The sequence below is a fragment of the Falco biarmicus genome, chromosome 19 (genome assembly GCF_023638135.1).
Source record: "Falco biarmicus isolate bFalBia1 chromosome 19, bFalBia1.pri, whole genome shotgun sequence".
NCBI lineage: Eukaryota > Metazoa > Chordata > Aves > Falconiformes > Falconidae > Falco > Falco biarmicus.
This window is the reverse complement of record NC_079306.1, coordinates 5,794,077-5,813,214: the sequence shown is the minus strand read 5'-3', so window position 1 is coordinate 5,813,214 and position 19,138 is coordinate 5,794,077. Positions and strand designations below refer to the sequence as shown.

Genomic DNA, 19,138 nt, shown 5'->3' with positions numbered 1-19,138 from the left:
CACCCTGCTGAGGGGGGGGAACGTGGGGGGACCCCGAGTAACGCAGCGGGGGAGGGGGCACAAGGAGACCCTGCAGTGACATGGGGGGCACAAGGAGACCCTGCAGCGACACGGCGCAGGGGCCCAGGGCGACCCTACCGTGACGCGGGGGTCGGGGTCGCCGCTGCCATGGCGACGGCGGGGAGGGGGCGGCGCTGTCGCGCGGTGTCGCGCAGCGGCCGCTGCCGTAAAGCGGCGGCGCGGCGCCGTAAAGCGTCCCGCGGAGGCGGTGCACTAAGATGGCGGCGACTGGGCCCGGAGCCGGCGGCGGAGGAGCAGCCGGCGGCCGCGGGGCCCGCGCCTGAGCGACGGCCGGGAGCTGCCGGGAGTCGGGTCGGTGCGAGGCCTCCCCTCCCTCCCCCTCCCCGCCCTGACCGGCGGTTCTAGCTCCCCGACCCGGCGGCCCTCCCCTCCCCCAACAGCCGGGCGGCGGGGCCGGGGGCGGGGCCCACTCGGGGCCGGGCTGGGCCGGGCCGACTCCTCCGGGGGGGGCCCAGCCTGGGGCCTCCTGTCGCCCCCGCCCGTGTACCAGGCCTTTGGGAACGGCTGGGGGAGCCTTGATACCCCCGTGGGGTCATCGGGTACCGGAGGGTCCCTGCGCCTTTGGGGGGGGCGCTGTGGGGGGGTCCCAGCTGTGCCCAGAGGGTCGCTGTGCCTTTGAGGAGGGTGTTCCTGCTGCTCCCAGCACTGTCCCTGCGGCCCCTGTGGGGACATTGTGCTTTAGGGAGGGGCTGGGGGTCACTTCTGCACCCGGGGCTGGTCTTTGTCACCTCCATGGTGTCATCGTGTCTTTGGGGGGGATGCTGAGGGTACCCCTGCCATCCCCAGGGCCATCGCCTGCCATCCGCAAGGTGTTGCCCTGCTTTGGGGGGCTACTGAGGGTCCCTGCCTGTCCCCTGGGCTCCTTCCCTGTGGTGTCACGGTGCCTTGAGGAGGTACTGAGGGTCCCTGCCAGCCCTAGAGCTAGTCCCACTGCCTTACTCACAGGGGGAAGCTCAGCTGAGGGTCCCTTCTGCCCCTTCCAGGTCTAAACCTCCTTGTCCTTGGGCATTCCTCACGCTCTGCCTTCCAGGACAGTCCCGGGGAGGGGGGGATCCCTGCCAGACCCTGTGCTGCCGGGCTTTAACCTGTTGTTTCTGTCAGCTGCCAGTGAACTTCCAGCCCCGGCCTCAGCGCTCGCTGCCCACGTCACCACTGCTGCACAGGTGAGTGGCACACCCCAGGTCCGGTGACACTTGCCTCATGTCCGTCCATCCTGTGTGCTGCAGAGGTGGAGGTTAGGGCTTCATCTACCTTGGTCTCTGTTGTGACGCCAAATTATTTATGTTGGTGGCGTGGTCTTGGCCTGCTCCAGCTGCTCCCCGCTTTGCGCCTGTAGGATTTCTCCTGCTGGCTGGCTTTCCTCAGCCTCAGGACCGCTGCACTTCCCTGAGGAGCTGGGAGCCTTGTCCTCCCTGGTGCTGGATAGGGAAGGGGCGGTGCTGTGTATCGAGGCGGCCAGTGCTTGTTAGCCACAGTTAATTAGGCCCTGCCCATCCTGGGAGCAGGTTCATTCCATCCCCCATGGCTGTGCTGTGGGATGGCTGGGAAAAGCAGCAGGGAGGTGGGTGCCACATCCCCAGAAGAGCTATTGCTGTGCCCAGGATGCTCAGAGATGGGGATTGCAGACCTCCATGTAGTTGCAAATGGGAAGCTGCTTAATCAGCATCATCACTAGGACCTGCTGGGCTCCTGGGTAGGTTTGTAATTAACCGAGGCTCTCTCAGATGTGACGTGCTGATGGGTGTCTGCCCACATCTCGGCAAACCAGCGGCGCCCAGCTGGCCTCTGCCCTGTGAGGGGCATTCATGGTGGAAACCCACTCGTCACAGGAGGTTTAACCAGAGGTTTAAAAATCCCCAACACCATCTCAGGGGGAAGGAGGGCTCCTCTGCAGCGTACAAACGAGGTTGCCGCTGTCCAGATCTGATGAGAAAACTTTCCTTAAATAGCAGAGGCTCAGCCAAGTGCAGCACAACAAGTGTGCGGGAGGGACCTGGTGTAAACACAGACACGAGGCCACGCCGTAGTGTCCTGCAAACTCTCAGTGTGCCAGGGCATTGGAAACCAAGGTGAGGGGCTCTCAGTGGCTTGAAAACGCCCTATGCTTGCTTCTGGCCCATTGCTTCTCTGCTTTACGTAGCCTGAACATGGCCCAGTTGCCCAAGTGCCTGTGGAGCCTGCCTGTTCGGGGGTTTATGTAGCTGTGTAAATATTTTAATGACGAATTGTTCACGGACAATGCAGCTATGAGCGCTACGATTCCAGCTGTAAAGTAGCTGGGCTCACGATGCCACGGCACATGGATGAGTCCTGTGGATGCTGTGGAGAGGCACTAAGTGCCAGGGTGTGTGGATGGCAGATCTTGGGCGGCAGGAAGGGGCTGGAGCTGGCTGCCACGTGTAGCATGGCCTGTGCCCTGCCAGCTCGTGGTGGTACAGATTGGGTAGTAGCTTGGGATGGAAAGGACCATCTTCTGGAGTTGCTGACTGGTATTGTGCCAGTTTGGGGGCTTTGAGCCTGGTGAGGCAGCAGGAAGGCACAGCAGTGTGAGCCTGGCATGCTGTGGCAGCACCCACAGCTCAATCCTGGTGGCTGTGGAGGCAGCTGAGAGGCTGTGGCACGTGGAGGGCTATTTTTAGGGCCCTTGCAAGGGTGCTGAAGAGTTAGGCTTTGAGCATGTGAAGCTGGGAGTGCTGATCCTGTCCAGATGTTGACTTCAGGGAACTGCAAAACCCATGTTTGCTCCATGCAGTGCCCTGGAGCTGTGCTGGGTTCGCTGGCTCTGGCTGTGTGCCCTAAGGCATTGCTGCCTTGGCAGGGAGACCCAGCATGGCTCGGTGACAGGCTCAAATCTCTGTGCAAGGGCTTGGGGCTCTCTGAAAGGCTGACCACATCCCAGCTCCCTCTGGTCCGCACCGAGCGGTGTCTCACTGCTTCCCTCAGCCAGCGCTCCTTGATTTGGGGAGGTGGAAGCGATACCTTTGGTGCCGTCCGTGTTTCCAGCCGCTGGTAACTCGAATGCGGGGATCCCCGTGCCCGCTCGATGCTGGCTGGTCCCTGCTCGAGCCCTCAAAGGTGGACAGCGTGCCGTGCCGTGCCATGGGGCTGCTGGTCGATGCACGCTTTATTCTCCCTGCCACATGAACGGCTTCCGTGCCTGCCTGCAGAGCTGGTGGGTGGCTGGGGAGGCTGATGCAGAGCTGCTGGAGCCAAGTGCCCGGCCTGGCTATGCATCGGTGCCAGGCAGCCAGCACAGCCTGGTGTCATGCTCCTGGGCATAGAAGATGGCTGGGGATCCCAGTGTCCCCCATGACGTCCGTGGCAGTAGCAGAGGCCACATCTGTCCCTGCCATGAGCTCTGCCGAGGCAGCTGTGGGCTTTTTTTTTTTTCCTCAATTTGCCTAATTTTTAACAAGGTTATGGTCCTCCAGTGTGGGTGGATGAGGCATGAAGTCAGGCTAATTATTCGGTAATGGATTCCTTTCCTCTGAAAGAGTGTTTCTTGTTCTTCACCTTCATGAAAAGGCTGCGGTGAAAGGGTGTTAATGACAATCTGAATAGGTAATTTGGCAGAGGAAAATAACTACAGAAGAACAAAGTCCAGACCCAGTTCCTTTTGTACGTGCAAAGGCTCTCCCAGCCCCTTGGATTAATAATGCCTTCGAAGGCATGATAACTGGTGACAATCAACCTGTTGAGGGACTTCTCGATCTCCCAATGTCTTGAGTGGCGAGGAGTTAAGCTGTAGCGGAGCTCTGCGGTGTTTTGAGCCTGTTCCTTAGTTATCTGGCAGGACAGGTGCCATAGGAGGGACAGAGTTGCCTTGCTGCTTAGAGCAGTAAATTAAAACTAGTCCTGCCCGCAGCCCCCAGGGACAGACCCGAGCGGGCGTGGGGCGCTGTCGGTGGCGTCGCGACTCGGTGGCTGAGCGAGCATGAGTCGCCCCTGCCACGGTGGCGAGTAAGTAATCTGTAATCCCCTCGCAGGGCTGAGCCGTGGCGCTTTGTGGGAGCTGAACACCCGCTCTCCTCCCTGCCGCTCCGCTGCCATGAAGCTTTCATGTGCTGAGGGATGGGCTCAGCACCGTGTCTGGCCACTGGCACAGAGGAGAGGTCTGGCACGTGGAGGGCTGAGGCTCTGGGGCAGCTCTCATCTCCCGCTTTGCTTTTCAGCCCTTTCCTCCCCCTCTCCACACTATCAGTGGGTCTAACGTGATGCTCTGCTGGGGGATCACTAAAACTGAAGCTGCAGAAAACACTTTTATCTTTTTCTTCTGCGCTACTACTCTTGTTATTGAGCAAGTGGCTGCCGTTGGCTGAAGCTCGATGGTGTTTTCAGTTGCATAAACTTTGTTTCCTTATAAACGCTCCTACGCTGTAAGAGCTTTTCTCACGCTTCAGCCGGAGCCAGCCCGGCTGCCCAGGCCTTCCTCTGGCAGCCCTGCAGTGCCTTCAGGCGGTGGCGGCGGCCCCTGCTCCGCCGTCGCCCTGCAGCCGTACTTGTGGGTCGGCAGCTTCAGCGAGCCTGGCTTGCCTCCGAAATCACCCCTTTCTTAGAGGGGAGCCCTGCCCAGGCTCGGACTGGCAGTGACAGACCCAGCCTGCGCAGAGCCTTTCACCTTCTTCGGCTCTTTGGGGCTCTGCTGGTGTTAATTCCCCATCTAACGAGGATTAGTCTCCAGAGTGTTTGCCATAATCGGAGTTAATGATATGCTGGCTTCGGCTTTTCCTTGCATGTCGATGGGGAACTTTTAGCAGACTCGCTGACACTGGTTAAGAGCAAACAACTAAACCAAGTATGAAAAAGTCTGACTAAAAATAGAAGGAAAGTAGAGAACGAGCAAAGCACAAATAACTTTTTTTTCCCCTCCACCTTGGCAAAACCTCTGCTGCTCGTGACTTGGCGTGTTTTCTTCCCGTGTCTTGGTGTCACCCAGCAAGGCAGCTTTGTCGGCAGGTGGGCGATGGGTACCATGGTCCTGGGGGGGGTTGCAGCCCCCAGGCACAGAGGCAGCTCTGTTTTTGCAGCCACAGCCCTGTGGAAGCTGGGGCCGCTTTGGACATTATCCCTGGGTGCAGCGGGGCCGTCACTGCTCCTGCAGCCTGTGCCGCCTCTCCCTGCAGCAGATGGTTCTCCAAAGCAAGGCCTGGAAAATGCCCGGGAGCCAAAAACGTGCTGGCCTGTGGTTTTCCATGCACTTGTGAGGAATTGGTGAACCTCTTCTGGAGCAACTGGAAATGCTGGGAAGCTCCTGGCCTCATTGCGTGGCTTTGCTCTTGCCTGCTCCCCTGGAGCAGCAGGGTCGTTGGGGGTCCCAAAGGCCAAAGCTTGCTCTTGGGGGATGCCAGCTGGGCTGGCCAGTCCTCCAGGGCTGCTGTCCTGTCCGTGGTGTGAAGGAAAACAGCCCCTCTGCAAATCTGGCAGGATTTTGCGTGTGGGAAGGTGTTGAAAAATCTGTTGCTGGGGTTAAAAAAACCTCTTGAGCAGTTTTTAACTGGCTGTCTACAGGTGCCAAAAAGTTTCTCGATACTGTGACTTGCTGCCTCCCCAGCCACCTTTCCTTGTCTGCCTGTGATCCGAGCCCCGCTCCTGTCTCCCTGCCTGCCATGAGCCAGGGCCATGTGTTGTGCAGCTGCCTTGCCATAGCGATCGCTGGAGCCTGTGCCGCCTCCTCCCACTCAGCCTGGCTGGGATTGCGAGCGGGAAGCACCTGTTTTAATGGCGAGAGGTGAAGCGGGGGCCGGGTGCAGGCGGTGGGGGCCGGCAGCCATCCCGCAGGCGGGAGGACGGACAGCGTGATGTGTTGCTGATCTGCTTCCCTGCTAAGTCAACAACGTCTGAGCAAATTAGAAACTGGAGAGGAGTTCAGGCGATGGCAGCAAGTGGCCTCGTTACCCAGCTGTGGGTGCCGTGGTGGAGACCGAGGGACGTTACCGTTCGCTCTGCCCTCAGCAATAGCTGATGAGCTTTTGGTGCCATGCATCGACTGTGGTCACTGAGCCGTAGCTGTGTGCGCGCCGCTTCCTCTGCTGATTGATTGCGCTTTCCCGTGGAGAGCAGTGCTCTCCAGACCAACCCGTGATGCCGTGGGGGTGTGTGTGGCTCCACCAACATGGGGACAGGCCAGCATGTCCCTGTCTCAGCAGACTGGCTGTGGCAGGGATGCTCCAGCTTCTGCTCTCTCCTTCTCTCACATGCAGGGTGAGCACTCTGGAAAACGTGATGTCAGACAAAGGAAGCAGCATGGATGGAAAGACAGACATAGTGAATGGTAAGGGTACTGGTGGGGACCAGTCTCCCTGCGCCTGGGGTCTCCTGCTGGAGAGGCTCACGGCGTTGTCTGCGCTACGCAGGCAGCTTGTCCAGCAGCCCAGAGGAGATGTCAGCTGAGGAGGGCCGAGAAACCTCCTCTGGCATCGAGGTGGAGGCGTCTGACCTCAGCCTGAGCCTCACGGGAGATGATGTGGGGCCCAACCGCACCAGCACGGAGAGTCGGGACACTGACACAGAGAGCTCGGGAGAAGAGAAGGACTCGGACAGCATGGACGACACGGGCCACTACTCCATAAATGAGGAGAACCGTGCCCTCGACCGGTCACACTCGGAGGAGGAAGAGGAGGATGATGAAGAGGAGGAGCAGCGGTCCCACCGCCGTGCCCAGCGCAAGCGTGCCAACCACGACCAAGACTCCTCTGATGACGAGCAGGCCCTGGAGGACTGGGTGTCCTCGGAGACTACGGCGCTGCCCCAGCCCCGCTGGCAGGCGGTCCATGCCCTCCGGGAAAGGGAGCTGGGCTCCAGTGCCCGCTTTGTCTACGACGCCTGTGGGGCCAGGGTCTTTGTGCAACGCTTCCGCCTCCAGCATGGCCTGGAGGGCCACACGGGCTGCGTCAACACCCTGCACTTTAACCAGCGCGGCACGTGGCTGGCCAGCGGCAGCGATGACCTCAAAGTGGTGGTGTGGGACTGGGTCAGGAGGCAGCCAGTGCTGGAGTTCGAGAGCGGCCACAAAAGCAATGTCTTCCAGGTGAGGAGGGTGTGGGGAGATCCTGGCAGGTGACTCTTGTCATGCTCTGGTCTTTCTGGGCTGGGGGTGATAGAAGAGCCTCTGTGGTGGGCAGGTACCTGCTGCAGAAGCACGTCATTTCAGCCAGAAGATGCTGTGCGGGGCAGGAGAAAAGTGTTGTGAAAGCTAAGCGCTGTGGTTGGAGTCCAGCCACTGTGTGGTGGTAGCTAACCGCTGGAACCCACCGGTGCACCCTCAGATCTTGTGGAGCCCTGGCTGGGGACTGCACGGTGAGATGCCCCCGTGCCCTGCGGAGCTTCTCCTTGCTGCTCCTCCGAGCCCGCTGAACATGGGCTCAGCGGAGGCTGTGCCATGGCAGGCAGCCCGGCACATGAGCAACGGCTCCGCCACAGCCAGAGGGGCCTGGAGGGCTGGTCTGTTTGCCAACATGGCACAGCCTGCACTTGGAGGGATGCTGGCACCACCAGCACCTCCACTGGGTCCCAGCTCTCTGTGCTTACCAAAAGGGCCCGGATGGTTGCTGGGAGAGCTCGGCCCATTGAGCTGGGGCTTTGCAGTCACTGCCTGCAGATCTGAGCATGTGGGGCTCGTTGGGGTCTGACAGGGGTGCTGCCTTGACTTCTCTCCCGTTCCCATCCATGTGTACGCAAGCCCCTGCCCTGGCACTGAAAGTTGCCCCTCTGCTTGCTCTCTTCCAGGCCAAGTTCCTCCCCAACAGTGGCGACTCCACTCTGGCTATGTGTGCTCGGGACGGCCAGGTCCGGGTGGCCGAGCTCTCCGCCACTCAGTGCTGCAAAAACACCAAGCGTGTGGCACAGCACAAAGGAGCGTCGCACAAGGTGAGCCCAGACCAGCCTGCGGAGGGGGTGGGCAGCAGCTGGGGACCCCCGAAATGCCCAAGAGCTGTCCTGGCTCACCGGCTGCCAGAAATAGTGAAGGCAGAGCCACTGCTGTGGAGGGACTGATTCTTAGATGCTTTAAAATCGCTGTGACCTCTAAGGGTGATGAGGAGGGTCTCTGCCTTGCGAAGCAGTGATGTGAGCACGCGGCTGCAGGGTGTAGAGGGCTTGGTGCTGCATCAGCTCCTGTCAACAGCCAACGGTTTACTGGGAGAAAGGGGTCTGGCCACTTTGTTGGGTGAAAAGGGAACCAATGCCTGAGTATTTATCTTCCAGCTGGCCCTAGAACCGGATTCTCCGTGCACTTTCCTATCAGCAGGTGAAGATGCTGTAGTCTTCACCATTGATCTGAGACAAGACCGGCCCGCCTCGTGAGTATTTCTCTACCTGCTCCTGTTGCCAGAACCAGGGAAGCTCTGGAGGGAGATCCGGGGTCTCGAGGGGGCTCCCCTGCAAGCACACGGTGCTCGGCTGTGTAGGGCTGAGGGTCCTGCTTGTGCTGCTGCATTTTTATGACAGCACATGCCTGTTCAGTTGGCATAAAGTGGGAAAAACAGATGGGTTTTGGCTTTCAAGCAGTGTTGTCTTCCCTGAGGTGCAGGGTGGGACCAGAGAGCTTTTTGGTGGCTGGTCCCGGGATGGCTGTTTTGCATGAGGGCACGGGTATGAACCCTGCTAATTAGACAAGTGCATTTGAACCCTTGTCCCCCCGCCCCAGATGGGGCCCTGTTCTAATAGGAAACGGAAATAATACCTGTGCGGCGGGTGTGCCAGCCTGACCGGCACCTGCTTACCCATCCCGGGGGCAGTGCCGAGGGTCCTGCGCTCCTTCTGCGCAGTGAAGTGGCTGATTAGTCACGGCACTGAAATCTCTCCACGCTGGCAGCAGCTCGGAGCTCGCCGTTGGCCCGACTCACTCATTGCATGAGTGCTATTGCAGTTAATTGAAAAACAATAATTAGCAAGCAGCCGGGTGGTGCGTGCCGGATCTTAACCCGTATCGCTGAGAGATCTGTCGTTTCTGACAAGCTTCCAAAATAAATCCATGGCAGGTGTTCAAACAGACGCCTGGTTTTGGTATCGTGGTACTTTTCCAATATAGCGGCATATTATTTTGAAGATGATCCTGCTTAAGACTGAGGGCTTTGGCACTCGTCGCCCAGTGGTTTGATTTTATTTGTACATGCGAGTGCTTTTGTCTACAGCCTTAAACCCATCTGTTTCATAACCAGGACAAAAACTGTCGGGCTGTTTCAAAACAGCCGCATTTAATCCTCGTCCCCGCTTCCCCCGCCGTTTGCTGGGTCCATTTGGAGAGGAGTCTGTTGGTCAGTGGGCTGGCGTGGGTCTGTTCCCCCTCTTTCTTCGTGAGGATCCACGCTGCTGTTTCGGTTTGATGCTCGCAGGGAATTGTCACCCTGTGAGTGTGAAACCGCTCTGGAGGCAGGGTTTGCAGGCAGACTGTAGGCAGCTCCCATCTTTCATTAAGCCGAACGGTATAATTAGAAGAAAGACAAGCTTTTGAGCTGGCTGTTCCTTCGTGAGGATGCTGCCTCAGTTTGTATTCGCGTCTGCAAAGCCGAATATTGAGCTCCTGGGGGAGGGGGGGATGGTGTGTGTGTCAGATTTCGTTAAATCTGGGCCTTATTACATGGGGAAGAATAACGGCAAAGCATTTCTGCTCTGGAGTTAATCTGATTCTGCCTTTGCTGCTGCCTGTCCGGCACCTTCGGGCTCGGGTTCAGGCCCTGAAACCCTTCAGACGTTTTGGAGGAAAATGCCAGGGAATGATTTCACTCTGCCGTTTGAGTCGCAGACGGAACATGTGCTCGCTTCAGCTGGGAGGCTGAAATGGTTGGGTGGTGGGTTTTTTTGTTGTTAGTGTGTTGTGGTTGGTTTTTTTTTTTTTTTTCTGGGAGTGAGTAAGAGACTCGCGCAGCTCCTGCTTTTCCCATCTGGACCCTGTTTTGAATTGGAGGTGGATTTTTTTATTTTTTTTATTATTATTCCTCATCTCTTAAAGGAAACTGGTTGTGACAAAGGAAAAGGAGAAGAAAGTGGGTCTGTATACCATCTATGTGAACCCAGCCAACACCTACCAGTTTGCTGTGGGAGGCAGAGATCAGTTTGTCCGGTGAGTCTGTGCTGGGGGCCCAGATTGAGCCCCCAGAGTGGAACTGAACATCCCTGTGGGGGTTCAGTTGCTCCCCCCGTGAGCTTTGAAATCTGATTTTCCCTGCAGAAATGCATGTGGCTTCAATCATTAATGTCTCCAAAGCCTGTTCTCCCATAACGGCAGGAACGCAAGGGGGATTAATAGAGGAGGATTTGGGTCCTTTGAGGTTTATCCCTGGGATCCACTGTCCAGCCTGCCCCAAAGCTGGGAGATCCTTCTCTCAGGAATTAGCAGTGCTCTTAACAAGCTTCTGATAAACCTCCTCTCAGCTCCCCACCGGCGGGCAGTCCCCAGTGGGCACTGGAGATGAGATTAAGACTCGGGATGGTCTTGGTTTTGGCAGGACTGAGCTCTTTAAGTGACAAATGCAAGCCACCCTGGCCTTCAAAATGTTCAGGGCAGCCCCTGGCGTGGGACCGGACTGTGTCCGTGTGTCTGGCCTCTCGGCTTCCTGCGTCAGTGCAGAGCTGCGCCGTAGCCGGTGGATTTTAAGGTGCAAATCGTGTGGCATCTCTTTTGGGCAGAGGCAAACTGTGCATGCACCAGGCCTGCCCACTTTCCAGCTCCCTGAGAGTGAGCAGAGCCACGGCATCGCTTGGCTCCCTGGGGATGCGTAGGGGCCGCTCCTGGGGAGCGGGAGGGATGCTGCAGCTCCACTGCGGGATCACTTGTGCGGCATTGGCGCCCCAGAGAGCCAACCATGCAGGTGTCTGGCGGGCGTGCAGGCAGCAGCTCCTGGGGTGCCAGGCGTGGAAACACTTAACACATGGGCTCGCAGACTGCTCAGACAGCAGCGCCAGTGTCTCGCTAGTTTGGTAGCTTTCAGAAGAGCCCAGGATCGTTGCTTGAAACAGCCTCCCCCCCTTCCCACATGCTGCTGCTCGCCCTGCCCTCTGCCCCTATCCAAGTGCCTCCTCTCTCCTTGGCTTCCCTAGCACTGGGCAGCTCCTGGTGGGCTCCCGCATCGGGGAGGCTGGGGGAGGCTGGGGACCCTGAGGAGCCCAAGCCAGCCAAGGGACAGGCATGGTGGCAGTCGCGCCCTCCTCGCAGAGCAGTCTGCAGGCTGACAGAGCCCCGAATGCAGGTCGCAGGCTTTGCCATTGTCACGCGCCACTGAGCAACGCCTCCAACATGATAAGAGGTGACATTAAGCTGCTTTGGCCGAGACTTCTGCCAGTCCGGGCTGCTCACAGCTCCGCAGATCCCTTGGCGAGGAACAGAGCCTTCGGCCCGCGTCAGGGCGGGTCACTGTTTCGGAGCGTAGCTGGGGAGAGCTGCCGCTCCGCCGCTCTCCTACCCTGACCCGCAGAGGCGGGCAGCGCTGGCCCTCCACGCCTGTCGGCTCAGCATCCCTCGTGTCTCGAGCGAGTGCCAAATGCCTGCCATCCTTCCCCCAGGATTTACGACCAGCGGAAAATAGATGAGAATGAGAACAACGGTGTACTAAAGAAGTTCTGTCCTCACCACTTGGTAAGCGGCTCAATTTTGTGGCGTACCAGTGTGATGGGCAGCACTGGGGGTCCCTTCCCCGTGAGGACGTGGTGTGGGAGAGGTGGTGGGTGGGCGGACCGGCAGAGGACATCCCATGGTGGCCGTCTGCTCTTGGCCACCTGCGTGGGTGGCAGCTCTGCCGCAGCGCTGCGACTCGCATGCCCTGCGTGCCGGCACTGAGCAAAGCTGAGCCTGGTGCGGGCAGGGTGGGTAAACTGAGGGAGGGGGGAACTGTGCCTGCTGCTGGGTGAGTGACAGGCAGCCGGGTCTCCTGCTGGCAGCGGCGCTGCCTGTGCCAGCCTCGCCAGTGGGACCGGTCTTCGCCCCGGGCTGGTGCCAGCGGTGCTTGTTTCATTTTGGAGTGAGAGAGCCTGGGATGGGGCCTGGGCCGGCCTCTCCACCCGGATCCGCAGAGCACTCCCCTGGGAGCCCCAAGTAGGAGCAGCCGAGAAGCGCTCGCTGGCCAAGCCTCTCGCAGGCTTCCTGCCTGGAAAACAGCTCCAGTGGGTGAACAAACTGCCTGGGCTTTGGTTTTTTTTTTTGTCTTGACCCAAGTCCTCCGCTGTCCGTAAAGTCCCATCTTGGCGTAGGAAGAGGCAGCGATGTTACGCTCTGACTTTACAGCCCTTGCAGAACAGTCACTTGCGCGCCGAGCTCTCCGGGCGGGCACGTGGCTGGCGTAGGTGTGGGAGGAGGTGGGAGCAGAGCTGTCTGTGCTTCCCCTAGGTGAACAGTGAGTCCAAAGCCAACATCACTTGTCTCGTCTACAGCCACGACGGCTCGGGTGAGTGACCATCCTGCGGGCTGGGGGCCGTACAGGCACTGCGGCATCCCGCGCCTGCCGGGAACCCGCAGAGGTGATGGGCAAGTCACGGGTGTCCGGGACTGCAGCACGGTGGGACGGAGTGCCCGGGGGGGGCTTGCAGCACAATTGCCTCTGTGTACCCCCTGCTAATGCCCGTCTCTTCCATCCTACCCCAGAGCTGTTGGCCAGCTACAACGATGAAGATATCTATCTCTTCAACTCCTCTCACAGTGACGGAGCGGAGTACATCAAGAGATACAAGGGACATCGCAATAATGCCACTGGTAAGGACCAGCTGGGATGGGTGCTGGAGCAGATCACCCCACAGCAGGGGGTTCGGAGGCTCTCCCCAAGTCTCTGTCGAGCTCCTGCTGCCACCATGTCCCCTTTGCCAGCAGCGAGGAGGGCTGAGCTCGCTGCCTGCACCCTGGGGGGCCGTGGAGCGTGGCTTCCCCTCATTGCACCTGCGACCAGGCTTCAGGGCCGTCAGGAGGTGGGGGGGCCGTCCCCAGAGCAACCCGGAAGAATAACTGCCTGCTTTTAGCTTGTTTCTGCTGCTCCCAGTTCTTCATCTTCCTCTCAAAGACCCTTAACACAAACTCTCGGGCTTGCAAAGAATGAGCTATTATGTGTCTGGGGACGGAAGAGATCCACACCGGTAACCCTGGAAACTCGCTGGCTGCCAGGCAGGAAGTGAATTCATGGCAGGGAGCGCTGCCCGGCTCCTGACAGCCTCGGGCTGCTTGTTTCTCTCCTTTCAGTGAAAGGCGTCAATTTTTATGGCCCGAAAAGCGAGTTTGTGGTGAGCGGCAGCGATTGCGGCCACATCTTCCTGTGGGAGAAATCGTCCTGCCAGATCGTGCAGTTCATGGAGGGTGACAAGGGAGGAGTGGTGAGTCCCTGTGGCCGTGCTGCCCCGCTCCTCTGCCCCGTGGGCCGGCAGGATCTGTCCCCACCAGCTCAAGCCAATCCCACGTGCCTGCACAAATTTGCCACCGTTTTTGTGCATTTTTTACTATGAGCCAAGCAGGGTCCCTGCGGGCACCCCATGGCCCACGTGTGGGGTTCTCTGTGCTGCTCCTGCCCAGGGGGTGGCAGCGGGGATGTCGGGCTGAGGCAAGGCGGCCAGGGCCACGCACCTCAGCGGTCTCCTGGCGTGCAGAATCCCACGGGGGTTTCACCTGGCTGCCCACGGGGTGCTTGTCACCGAAGGAGGGGTGGGGACATGGGAGCTGCTGCTGACCGGGATGGGGCAGCCCCCTACCCTTCCCCCTGTCGGCATGGGTCGGTGGGGAGAGCTGTGTGTTCCCGGGCCGGTTCCAGGCCCCGTTCCCTGCTGGGCGTGCAGCTGCATCCTCACCCAGCGCGTCCAGGAAAGGGACGCGGCTGCCGTGGGGCCAGCCCTGCGCTGGATTTCCCAGGCTCCAGCCGACAGCGGTCAGGTCCCGAGCGGCTGCCGGCGCTGGCAGGGGATGCGTGCCTGGTTTTGGCTCGGAGCCGGCAGACGCTCGGTCTCACGTGCCGCCCCGGCAAGTGGGTACCTGTCCCCCGTGGGTGCAGGGCTGGGAGGGATGGGACATGCCAGTGGCTCCTGGGTCGGGGACAGGTTTCGGGTGGGTGTCGAGGGGATGGCAGGTGCCTCGCTGGCGTGGGGATGGGTGGCAGAGTCGTGCCCGCTGCTCCCTCCCGCTGCCGGCCGAGCCGGTCCCCGCTGTGCCACTCCTCCACTGGCCCCACAGTCGCCTTTTGTCCGGGTGGCCGTGGCCCTGTGCCAGCTCCTGGCGGCTGCTGGCACCGCCACCCCCAGTCAGCAGAGCTGGTGTGGGGCCAGATCCAGCCCCAGGACCTCCCTGAAAGCTGAAGCCAGGCTTCAGTGCCCTGGGGTGGATGTGGCCCCTTCCCGCTTGGGTTTGCTGCTAGGGCTGGGGTTCCCCACTTGCGCTGCACGCATTGCCTCTCAGGGACACCCTGCGTTTTGGGGTTTGCTTGTGGGAGGTGGCATGTCCCCCTTTCCCAGAGCATGGTGATGCTGGAGAGGAGGCAGCCCCTCTCCCTGCTGGAGTGTCCCACAGGGAGACCCTGACCTGAGGCCAGGGTGATGGGCTGGAGGGTCACCAGAAGGCTTGTGGGTGCCAGGGTTGGTCCCAGTGCCCTGTTCAGGGTGACACCCCCCACCTTGTTACCCCCAGGTGAACTGCCTGGAGCCCCATCCCCACCTCCCCGTCTTGGCCACCAGTGGCCTCGACCACGATGTCAAGATTTGGGCACCCACAGCGGAGAATCCCACCGAGCTGGCTGGCCTCAAGGAGGTGAGATCCAGAGAGCGAGGTGGGGGGCAGTTAGGGGGCTGCAAGCCTCGGCCCCCTGGCCCCCCAGCCACCTGACCCCCCTGCATCCACTGGCCCCAGGTGATCAAGAAGAACAAACTGGAGCGGGACGAGGACAGCCTCCACCACACCGACATGTTCGACAGCCACATGCTCTGGTTCCTCATGCACCACCTGCGACAGAGACGCCACCACCGGGTAGGTGCTGGGGTCCCCTCCACATGTGTGATACGTCCCCCCCGCTTTTCCTGCTGCTCCCCCAGCCCCTTCACCGCATTTCTCTGCCTCCCCCACCTCCCCGGCAGCGCCGAAGAGAGCCAGGAGCGCCGGACGGTGACTCGGACGAGTCTCCCAGCTCCTCTGACACCTCGGACGATGAGGAAGAAGGGCCGGACCGGGTGCAGTGCATGCCGTCGTGAGCCCCCCTCGCTGGGGTAGGGGGGCTCTGGGCACGCATCATCCCTACTAACACTTTGAGCTTTGTATTGACTTGTTAAGGACCCCTCCCTCCCCACTTCCCTCCCTCCTCATCCTTGCAGCCCCCCCCAGCCCACTGGAGGTGGCACAGCCATGGCCCAGGGGTCCCTCCCCTCCCCAGGACACATGCAGAGATGGGGCTGCCGGGGGAATTTTGTACTAACGTGACCCCCTGGTCCCCTCTCCTGCTCTTCTAGGGAGGGACCTGGCCCCCCACCTCCTCCCCTGTGCCAGCCCTCGTGCTCTTCAGGGCTCCCCCTTCCCCGGGGGCTCCGGCCCCCCCGGGGGGCATGTGTCCCCCACTCCCCCCCCACCCCGGGGGTGTTTGCAGAGAGATGCTTGTCTAGTTTGTACATATCAGTGATTTGCACTTGGTTTGGCCCTTCTCCGCCCCCCGCCTCCCCCGGCCCTCCCGGGGCAGCGGCCGGAGCCCCCAGGAGCCGGGAAGGTCCTTTAATTTTCTGTTACTTTTAAGGAGATCTCTTCTGGGGGGGAGCAGCGGTGAGGGCTCCCCCATCACTGTTAGAGGCCTAATTTTGTATGTATTAAAACCAAATCGAACTTGGATGTTATCAAGTTAAAATTATTGTAAAAGTTTGAATATATATTATATATAAATGCAATAAAAACCAACAGACAGAGGCGGAGGGCTGCGTGTCCCCTTCCCCATGTCCCCAGCTCCAGGGCCAGTGTGTCCCCAAGCCCTGCCCCCCTGCCCCCCTTCTGGAGGGCTGTATTTTCTCCCTTTCTGCCGCGTTTTCACCAAAACGCCCCCCTCCTCACAGAGCCACGCAACCCTCCAGAGCAGCTTTCATCTCCATCTGTTTATGAGAGATCTGTACACAGTCAGCACGGTCGGGGGAGATGGGGGGGGGGAGAGGGAGCGGGGGGGCCCCCCCTGGGGCTGGGGGACAACACTGTGTCACCCGTCCCCATTCCCCCCCTCTCAAGAGCTCACTGGAGGGGGGGGGGGGGTGTCCCAAACAGTCATTTTTCAACAAAAAACACAGGGTTTTTTTTTGGGGGGGGGGGGGAAATGAATGTGGTCCCAGGCCTGGAGACAATAAAAGGGTGGGGGGGGGAGGGGACACACACACAAGAGCCGGTGGCTGCACACAGGCGCTCTGCGGGTTTTAGCTTTTATTAAATAAAATATATTAACATATACTCTCTCCAGTGCCCCCCCTCGCTAGCCCCTTCCCCCCCCCCCCCCAGTTAGTAGCTAGAGCTGAACCCCAAAGACATCCCCTACCCGCTCCACACACACACTAAATGGGGGCTGTGCCTGTTTTCCCAGTCCAGTACACCCTCCCTCCCAGTGTGGCACTGGGGGAGGCTGGAAGGATACACCCCCCCCCCCCCCAAATCAGTCTGGCTGGTTTTGGGGGACTGTCAGTTCTGCCCCCACCAACTAAAGTGGGGGATTTGGGGGGGGAGCAGCCCTTTCAAGAGAAATTTCCCCAATACCTGGGGAGTTCGGGGGTCCCCCCCTTGAGCATCACCACCTTGCACAGAGGCTCCCACTGCCTTGCCCCCCAACCATGTCACCTCCTTATCCCCCTACCCACCGCAGCCCCTGGGAGGGGGACACTGCAGATGTGCCCCCACCCTCCACGGGGGCTGAGGTCTGACAAACTCACACCATCTTCCAGCCTGTCTGGGGGGGGTGGTCAGCAAAGACACCCCCCCCCTGCTCACGCCCTGCTGCTCGCTTCCCTCCTGACGTGCCCTGTCCTTCATCCCTGCACCCCCCTGCGCCGCTCACTTGGGTCCCTGTCCCCAGCCCTGTCCCCCCCCAGCACTGAGGTGGGGGGTGGTCCCGGTGCCTGTCACCTTCCCAGCCACAAATTGAACTGGTGTGGGGAGATGGTGGTCCCCTGTTCCTGCTGTCCCCCCCTCCCAGTGAGGGCTTGTGGGGGGTCCCTGGGAATAGCAAAGCGCCCCCCCTGCCCCAAACACACGCACCACTCACACGTGCACACACACGCACACGCAGAGCCGCCCCAGCCCCCAGCCCCAGCCTCGGGGGGGGGGGGGGCATTAAGACTTTGTTAGTGACCATGCTGGCCCCCCCCCCACCTGCCCGCGCCCCAGGGGCCGGAGAGGTGGCAGGGGGACGGGGGACGGGGATGGGGGGACACAGCCTTCCTCCTCCTCCTCCTCACCCCTCCTCAGGCTTTCTTGGGTGGGGGGGCCAATTTGATGATCTCCTCTTCTGAGGGCTGCCGGATGATGTCTGCCAAGACACGGGGCGGGGGTCAGTGGGGCGGGGGTCAGCGGGGCCTCTCCCTGTGTCCCCTCCCCCAGCCAGAGGGACACTGGCCCTGCCCCGGGGCAGGGGGTGCTCACCCTTGTACTTCTTGGCGCTGGGGATGCGGGTGAGCTTGGTGTCCACCTCGTCCTCCTCGGAGATCTTGAGGACCTGGGTGCGGTACTGCACCACCATGGTCAGCAGGTCGGGGCGGCGCGAGATCTCAAAGATGTGCTCGATGTAGGACAGGTTGTCTGCGGGGACGGGGACACGTGCTGGACCCGAGGACGGGGGTGGGGGGCACAGGGACTGGAGAGACCAGGACAGAGGGTGGGAGTGGGGGGACAGGGATGACAATCCCTGGGGACTGGAAGAGGGGGACAAAGGACAGGAACAAGCGCTGGGATGGAAACTGGGGCACATGAGAGGAACCAGGGGTGGGGACCAAGGCAGGGGACAGGGACCAGGAGCCAGGCCAGCAGCAGGTGACAGAGATGAGGAGTGGGGACAGGGACCGGGATGGGGACAGGGAGGGGGACCAGGGCAAGCAGTCTAAGGGACTGGGATGGGGACCAGGATGGGGAAGAGGGGAGGGCCAGGGCTGGGGAGGTCACGGACTGGGATGGGGACCAGGACAGGGGGACAGGGACCAGGGCACAGGGATGGTGTCTCCACCCCAGGGGACAGGTGACAGAGCCAGAGACCAGAAGAGGGGACAGGGACCGGCAACAGGGATCAGGATGGGGACCGCACCAGGGGACAGACCAGGATCAGGCCAGCGGCCGGGGCTGGGGACCAGGGGAGGGCCAGGGACAAGGATGGGGGGGTGCAGGGCCACCTGGGGGGCGTCTCACCTCTGTCCAGTTTGCTGTGCTTCTCAAGGAAGGCGAACCAGTGGTGGCTGGTGGCGATGGCCTCGCTCTCCTCACTGGGGATGTCCTCCTTGCAGGCTGACTTCAGCTGCTCCAGGTCCTCGGCCGTGATGTTCTGGGCCAGCTCCTCCAGCAAGCTGCGGTACTCGGCCATGGCTGGGCACCACCCGTGTCACGAGCTGCCCAGCCTCAGCCGCTGCCCCCCCCCCCCCCCCCCCCCCAGGCGCCAGCCGGGCTCCGCTGGCCCGTGACTCATGTGACGCTCACGGGATGTGACAGGGACTGGGGACGGCGGGACCTGCCGGCGCTGGTGGCGGCTGCTCTGCTGCATGTGGCCCCCCCCCTCAGGGGGGGGCCTCGCACAAACACCCTGGCCTTGCACAGCCTTCCCCCCCCCCCCCGGCACTGCACAGCGCTGCTGGCACACGCAGCCTGGCTTGGCAGTGCCCCCCCTCTCACACGCACCCTGCCCTGGCACTGACCCCCCCCCCCCGCACGGTCTGACCCCCTTGGCCCAGCACAGCCCCCCCTCGCACACAACCTTGCAGTGGCACCCTGGGGTGGGGTCCCCCAGCTCCGGGTGGGGGAAGGGAGGGGTGGGGGGTCACGCCCTGTCCCCCATCTCCTGTTGCTCCTCAGTTACCATGGTGACCGCTGCCACCCCAGGGATGCAGCCGCTGGGGCGATCACAGCGTCCAGCTGCCCCACGTCCCTCCCTGGTGGCAGCACCCA

The 19,138-nt window shown here is 60.9% G+C and overlaps 2 protein-coding genes across 6 annotated transcripts; one reads left to right on the top strand and one right to left on the bottom strand.

Annotated features, from left to right (window-relative positions):
* The first annotated feature begins 222 nt into the window (after positions 1 to 222).
* Positions 223 to 15,925, top strand: DCAF8 (DDB1 and CUL4 associated factor 8). Of its 5 annotated transcripts, none has more exons than XM_056322052.1 (15): positions 223 to 372; positions 1,183 to 1,244; positions 2,031 to 2,150; positions 6,282 to 6,352; positions 6,435 to 7,108; positions 7,807 to 7,947; positions 8,284 to 8,378; positions 10,031 to 10,141; positions 11,581 to 11,653; positions 12,401 to 12,458; positions 12,656 to 12,763; positions 13,241 to 13,371; positions 14,669 to 14,788; positions 14,888 to 15,004; positions 15,112 to 15,925. In XM_056322052.1, exons 4-15 carry the CDS (start codon positions 6,304 to 6,306, stop codon positions 15,223 to 15,225), a joined length of 1,791 nt encoding a protein of 596 aa, XP_056178027.1. In that variant the 5' UTR covers positions 223 to 372; positions 1,183 to 1,244; positions 2,031 to 2,150; positions 6,282 to 6,303; the 3' UTR covers positions 15,226 to 15,925. The 5 variants fall into 5 exon arrangements, with proteins under 5 accessions (XP_056178027.1, XP_056178028.1, XP_056178031.1 ...); XM_056322057.1 differs by having other exon boundaries at positions 317 to 376; XM_056322053.1 differs by lacking the exon at positions 2,031 to 2,150.
* Positions 15,926 to 17,324: 1,399 nt separating this feature from the next.
* PEA15 (proliferation and apoptosis adaptor protein 15) lies at positions 17,325 to 18,796 on the bottom strand. The gene is made up of 3 exons (XM_056322132.1): positions 18,389 to 18,796; positions 17,633 to 17,788; positions 17,325 to 17,519 (listed from the first exon to the last, which is right to left on the bottom strand). Exons 1-3 carry the CDS (start codon positions 18,558 to 18,560, stop codon positions 17,455 to 17,457), a joined length of 393 nt encoding a protein of 130 aa, XP_056178107.1. The 5' UTR covers positions 18,561 to 18,796; the 3' UTR covers positions 17,325 to 17,454.
* Between the last annotated feature and the right edge of the window lie 342 nt (positions 18,797 to 19,138).